Source organism: Falco cherrug, chromosome 9 (assembly GCF_023634085.1).
Source record: "Falco cherrug isolate bFalChe1 chromosome 9, bFalChe1.pri, whole genome shotgun sequence".
NCBI lineage: Eukaryota > Metazoa > Chordata > Aves > Falconiformes > Falconidae > Falco > Falco cherrug.
The window spans coordinates 32,956,735-32,963,714 of NC_073705.1; the positions used below are offsets into that span (position 1 = coordinate 32,956,735).

At 37.9% G+C, this 6,980-nt stretch overlaps 1 protein-coding gene across 2 annotated transcripts in view; it reads left to right on the forward strand.

The window, feature by feature from the left end:
* ERCC6 (ERCC excision repair 6, chromatin remodeling factor) overlaps positions 1 to 6,499 on the forward strand; it is a 51,036-nt gene extending 44,537 nt beyond the window's left edge. For both annotated transcript variants that reach the window (XM_055720337.1, XM_055720336.1), the window contains 5 exons: positions 1,280 to 1,425; positions 1,508 to 2,239; positions 2,876 to 3,077; positions 3,445 to 3,523; positions 3,966 to 6,499. In XM_055720337.1, the coding sequence (XP_055576312.1) occupies positions 1,280 to 1,425; positions 1,508 to 2,239; positions 2,876 to 3,077; positions 3,445 to 3,523; positions 3,966 to 4,394 (1,588 nt within the window). In that variant the 3' untranslated portion in view covers positions 4,395 to 6,499. The remainder of the gene's footprint in view (positions 1 to 1,279; positions 1,426 to 1,507; positions 2,240 to 2,875; positions 3,078 to 3,444; positions 3,524 to 3,965) is intronic.
* The last annotated feature ends 481 nt before the right edge of the window (positions 6,500 to 6,980 follow it).

Consider the following 6,980-nt stretch of genomic DNA (forward strand, 5'->3'; position numbering starts at 1 on the left):
GAATTAAAACCCAAGAACCACCAGTTATATTAACATTATTTATTTGTGAATTCCAAATGAATATACATGGTGATCCTCTGTCTAGGCATTACTCCTTAGAACTGGACGCAGATGAACGAAAATCTCTAAATAATGAAATACCCACACTTATTGAATGCCTTTTTTAATCTGTTTTACCTCATGGACACAAAGCATCCACTGTTGGTTGGCTTGTGTCCTTCTGGCATACTTCTGTTTGAACAATGCTGACCACATCAAGGAAGTGGGCTCTTCTGACAGCATCAGATAGTCATTTATTTCCAGAACAGTGCAATGGGCCCTGAACTTTAAACAAGTTGTCTTTTCTCTTGGCATGTGTGTTCTTCCCTGCAAATATGTGATCATGCTTGCAGGAAGATAAGAAAGCTCAGTTAATTCTTAAAAACTTCATAGTCTTCTAATGGGTGCATTACAGTAACTGGCACCTATGTTTGAACTTAGTTTTTGCCAGCTGGATTTAAAAATAGTTTCCCCGCTTAATGCCAGCAGAGCCAAAACCATCATAAAAAACTTGTGAACTAATTTCCAGCTTTATTTAGGGATGTATTTTTTGTACAGGGAAATACTGCCTAGATCTCGCAGTCAAAAGCTGTGTGGTACAAACATGGCATAGAAGTAGATTTACCAATACTAGAAGACTTTTTGCAGCTTAGTTCTCCCCTAGATTTATTCCTTTTAGTCCTCTGCAGATGGGCTCTTTTTTCCCCTCCCTCTCAACCACAAGTCTGATTTCCCTTTTCAGTGGTTGTCATCCAGGCATCGCCATCAGACTGAGCTACTCTGCTGCTTTTGATTCCTCCAACCAATCAAGCCATTAAAATGTTATCATTTTAACAAGTTCTTGTTTTTGTTTCAGGAGCTTTCTGATAGTTTTATTGTAATATATGCACGCTTTTCAACTTCAAAGGACAAAAAAAAAAAATCTAGCTGTGAAGTTATTTATTGCTTAGTTAAGGGATGTCTCATAGGACATTTCAGGATGGTGGTTACCTGTTGTGTTATAGGGTTGTTGCAAAACAATAAATCCATGTGTTTAACAATTTAGAGGGTTGTTTGAAAGTTACTAACTCAAGATTGCTTTTTGGAAACTAACATAATCTTTCCACTGCTTAATTGTTCTGCAGGGTAACGTTTGTGCTTATACAGTTTTCTGTTTAAGTACTGTATTCAGTACTTAAACATAGCTAGACATTGTTTCATGCACAAAGTACTTTTTTTTTTTTTTTTTTTTCTTTTTTAGACAAATCTTCAAACAGTTTTTAACAAACAGAGTGCTGAAAGACCCTAAGCAGAGACGCTTTTTCAAATCAAATGACCTTTATGAACTTTTTACACTGAGCAGTCCAGATGTGTCTCAGGGGACAGAAACAAGTGCAATTTTTGCAGGTACATATTTCTTTCTATTTGTTTAAAAGAGAAAATGTTTTAAATGTTTGATAAATGGACACTAATTTAATTCATCCCTCAGGTACTGGTTCAGATGTTCAAGTCCCAAGACACCAATTGAAACGGAAACTTGAAAAGCAACCTGATAATGACACTTCTAAAGGTGATCTCCATCTTATGGAAAGCAGCTCACCAAAGTACAGCAAGCCATCCAATTCCTACTCAACCACCTACATGACAAGTTCTTCTTCTAAAGCAATAGAGGCAAGTGAGGACACCAAAGGAAATTTGGAAGCCTTTGACCAAAATAGCTATGCAAAAGATAATGCACAAGCTGCTACTAATATAAATTCATTGAATGGAAGCAAGGAGGAAAGCTTGGAAAGAGCTGACAAATCTATGTCCCAGTCATTGCGAGGTGATGCAGGGTCTTCAGAGAATGCCAAATGTCCGAATGCCGTGGTGGCTGACGAAGTACGTGGAACAGCTAATGCAAATAACAGGGGAGATTTTAGCCTTATATGTGGTGCAGTTGGATCTCCAGAAAAGCATGTTGCTAAAACTGAAGATGGGCAATTGGATAATAACCATTATAAATGTACCTCGAAAACAAAGCACAGGGTGGGTATGCTGTCACATGAAAGGCACAAAGATAAGTCTAAGAAGAAACATCACAAAGATGCCAAATTTGAAGGAGAGCGTATTCCTCATCTAGTAAAACAAAAGCAGTACAGAAGGGAGAACAGTGAGGCGAAGGAGGAAGACTCAAAGAAAAATGATGATTACGTGTTGGAGAAACTTTTCAAAAAATCAGGTAACCCTTGTTATTTGGCTGCTCAACAGTGACACAGTTCTTAGAGAGGTATATAAGATGCAAGTGACTAAAGAGCAGTTCTGGTACTGTAATGGTTAGAGCTACAATAAAAAACGGGGTTTACCTGTTCTGTTAACTGTAGTGAAACATTAAAATACTCATCATTGAAATCCTCCAGTTATGAATGTGCTAATTACCTTGGCACACACATGTCAGAGATCTACAGCATTCCAGAAACACTTCTGGATGTAGAGGTAATGCAGTGTTTCTTCTGGAAATAAAGACATAACCAGCCTTCATTTGCACAAGCGTTTCGCTTCTGTCCTGTCCACAACAATAGAAATTATCAATTTACCCACATAATTGTCAAGTCTGTTGTGAATAATGACCTCATCAGCACAGCAGAGGTGGTTTGCTGTCAAATTGGTTGCCTAACTGGTAGAAGGGATTGCCTAACTGATAGAAGGGTGTTCGCTTATTAGAAATAACTGTACTGAAGTGCTGAATATAATCAACCTGCAAAAGTAAAAATGTGATTGAGGCATTCACTTAAATGGTGAATATTTAGTTTTACAGATAACCATGTAAATTATCAGATGTCCTGCTTCACCTTTTCTTGTATCTTCTGGGTTTTAGGCGTACACAGTGTTATGAAGCACGATGTCATTATGGAAGCTTCCAGTGCAGACCATGTGCTGGTGGAAGCAGAAGCAGACAGAGTGGCTCAGGATGCCTTAAGAGCCTTAAAAGTCTCTCGACAGCGATGTTTAGGAGCTACTTCTGGTGTGCCAACCTGGACAGGCATGAGTGGTCTTTCAGGTGCACCATCAGGAATAAAGTAAGTTCAATTCTCACACTGCTTTTCCAAAAATAGAAGGGTTCCTTAGGATGCTATGGATTTATCTTTTTTTTTGGTTTGGTTTTTTTTTGGGGGGGGGGGTTTGGCACTTGGTAGTTGCAGTCACATGTATCAAAGTGGAGTTTTATGGGTTTTATTTAATAAAGACATGAAGGCATATTACAAGCCTAGGAAGTCCATTCTGAAGTACAAAGAAAGCATTATTGTTGCACAGCTGAGGAGAGAGAGTTTGACAGAGGGCTCTTGAGAACCCTAAAGCGCAAACCCAGTCAGTGTCTCTGGCAAAACTATCCTAATCATTTTGAGACGGATGTTTTATGGAGTTAATTCTTTTGTGGGTTTTTAGGAGTCGGTTTGGTCAAAAAAGAAGCACCATGATGCTTTCTTCACATCCCACTTGTGCATCACCTGCAAAGAAGAGCAAGGTAAGAGACACAAGCTAACATTTATCTTTTTTTAATAGCTAATATATGTGAAATGTTTAAATTTATGCAACAAATATGATTTATACTGTAGATGTTTCATACCCATTTGTTGTATGATTATGTATAATTCTAGAAATTTTAGTCGCCCATGAATTTGATATTTCATGTTTTAGTACAGCATCTTGCTGAAGTTTGATTTAGATACAGCAGTCAGAAATTGTCACATGATCGGGTTGCCTCTCAAGACCAGCAATGCTTTTCTTTTGCTTGCTCAGTTCTAAAGTTGAAACTAGAACGTATCTCTTTATTGTGTTTCAGATGACAAGCTTCTGAGTGTTCATGTTTGTTATTTAAGTCAAAACAGCAGGCAGATACTATTTTTTTTAAAACAGACTCTGTGGATCTCAATATCCAGCTTTCTCTATTGTATGTTTATTTGCAGGATGCAGATACAATAAAGAACGAAAACATAAAGAACTGTACTTCCAATGGGTACTTTGATGGAAATTCTGGAAGACCATCATCCAGTGCACTGGATTCTTCATCTTTACTAGCTAAGATGAGGGCAAGAAACCACTTTATTTTACCACAACCCACGGGGAATGAGGGAGATGAGAATCATCAGCAAGCACCCACCCCAGCCCTGAGTTCAACAGAAGGCGGTGAACTGCTCGTGAATATGCGTAACTTCATAGCATTCCAGGCCCGAGTGGATGGCGAGGCTAGCACTCAGGAACTACTGCAAGAATTTGAGTCTAAGCTGCCTGCAGCACAGTCCTGCACCTTTAGAGAACTTCTCCGCAATCTCTGCACCTTCCATAGGAGCCCGAATGGTGAAGGTGTCTGGAGGCTAAAGCCAGAATTCCGCTGAGCTTTGCCAAGGGAAGGCACTTGTCTGTGCATTCAGCCACCACTCTCCTTTCAAAGACTTGGTGTTTGTCTTTTAAAATGAGGAATAATTTCATATTAATGATTTAATAATTGACTTGAACAGTCGGTGTCCCAACACTTGCTGCAGGCTTAGAGCTAACTTAATTTCTGATTTACACTATTTATATGAAAGTGCCATCTACCTCATAGATGAAACAATACAAAATATCAGCACCTTTTCTTTAGAAGAAATCTTAGTATGAACAGGATGAAGAGTACATACCGACTTTTTATTGCAATAAGAACCATGGATGTCGCCATGGGTTGTAAGACTTTTATTTGATTTCTGTGAAATTCCAAGAACGTCTTCCTCAGTTTTCTGTTTGTTACTTGAACGGTCATGGGGTACACAGTGTACCAGCAAAAAATAGAGATTATAGTGGTCAGCATGAGAGATTCACTTCTGCCAACAAGTGCATCAAAATCATTATATGACGCTTACATCAGTAGTGAGAATTTTGGTTTAATGTTGATGCCTTCATTGTTGCCAGCATCTAGCAATATGCTATGTAACTTAAATCGCTAGCTGACTTTAGAAATAATTCTACTGCCATGGAGGTTTAATCACAAAAAATGGAAAATCTGGTAGGACATTGAGATAACTGACAGTTAATAATTATGGAAAACTGATTTACACCATAATCGTCAATTTGGTTATAGTTCCATACATCACTGGCAGTTGCTTGGTACATTTCTTGGCGTATTTTTTACCACTGAGGTGAAAGTAACTGTTATGTTTGACACAGGTTGTGGACAGGTAATTGAAATCCCATTATGTCAATTCATGTGTCTCACTGTAATTTATGTAAAAAAATTTCCAGTTACCACTTAAAATTTTAAACCTTGACAAAGACTGAGGTGTTAGTTGGTCAGAGGGGGAATGGTTTCATTGTATTTTACTAACCATAATCGCTTTAGGCCAGAGACATAATTAGAGCATATACGGAAGTTACAGTTCATACCTATTCTGTGGACAGGGAAAATGTCATTCTTCCTGTCAGTCAGACAAGCTCAAATACCCATTTTCTTCCAAGGAATGAAGGATTGGATTATTTGTAGCAAACCAGAGTACTCCATTGGGTCTGTCTTCAGGGTATTAGTGTGCTACGTAAGGAAATCTTAAGGCGGGGGGGGGGAAATGGATAGATTTTGAGAAGAAAACAGTGTTCATGCAGCAGCATTAAATTACTGTATGGCTTAAACTAGGAACAGTTAAATATGCCTAATGTCCTTCCTGTCCCTAGGCTATTGAGAAAGGGGAAAGCTGAGCTACTTTCACTTCTTTGTTCAGTGTGAAAGTATCTTGTTTATTTCGAGTGGAAGTACAAATATTGAAAGATAAATGGTGAAGCGAGAATATAAACTGTTACTTTGTTCTCCTAAAAAAAGTCTTTAAGATAATTCCAATGGCTTTTCCTCTTGATCTTGCTCAGGGCTAAACAATCTGTGGAAATTTGCAGGAATTGGTGCCTCACTGTTTCACTAATGGTTCACTTGGCTTTTCACAGACTGGAGTTTGAGGGCAGACAGTCCAAGAATTTCTTTTCCTCGTGGCATTTGGAGGTGGGAGTGTTGCACCTTTTCCTGACATCTCTTTTCTGATCCTATCTGTATTCGCTGACACTCAGTCTTTCAGGAGAGAGATGAAACCAAGAACTTAGACTGCAATTACAAAACATTTCAAAAACTGTATGTCTTGATATGACTTAAAATGGAGCAGTAGAAGAGTAAAAAAAAAAAAAAAAATGAATTTTGCTGTTCTCTCCAAAGCTATAGGGAATTTTAATTGGTTTTGAGTGTCGTGTCCCCATGCATCGCTATGTCCCAAGAACAAACCAGGAATTCAGCTGTAAGCAAAGCTGCTGTTGTCACCTCAGCTGTCAGTTCTGGTGTCCTGCTTTATTTACTACTTCCAATCTTAAATACATAGTTCTTGTACTAAGAAAAGCTTGCAGCTTCCTGCTGATCTGATAATGTAAATGGACTTGCATGTGTTTTTTAAAGCTCTTTGGCTTTTATGGACTTATTAAAAAAGCAAAACTAAAAGTCTGTTCTAGAAGTGTTCTTTGGGGATGAGGGGAAGAATGGGGTGGGAGAACCATCTTTTCCTGTATAGTGTGGCTCTGACTAAATGATTTGCATTATCTTTAAGTATATTTCCATATTTTATACAACTTCAAATTATGCATCCTAGCAACTGGATTTTTTCCAGTACTAGCTTTTGTTTAAAATGTTTAAAAGACTTAAAGAATATTAGCCTTAATACTAAAAAAAAAAATATTTTTAAGTATTTAAGCTCAAAAGTGTGTGATTAAAGGTCTGCAGGCTGATTTATAGATAAAAGTTGTTCTGGAATATAATATAGCTGCTATACATTTTAAAGTAGAAGAGTTATTTCAGAATAATCCTAATTTTATTCCATAAAGCATTATCTGGGGGTTTTTGTTTGTTTAGCTTTACTTGTCACAACCCAAAAGGAGCTATTCAGGACAACCTCCCTGCCCTCGGGACTAATGACCATCATGAT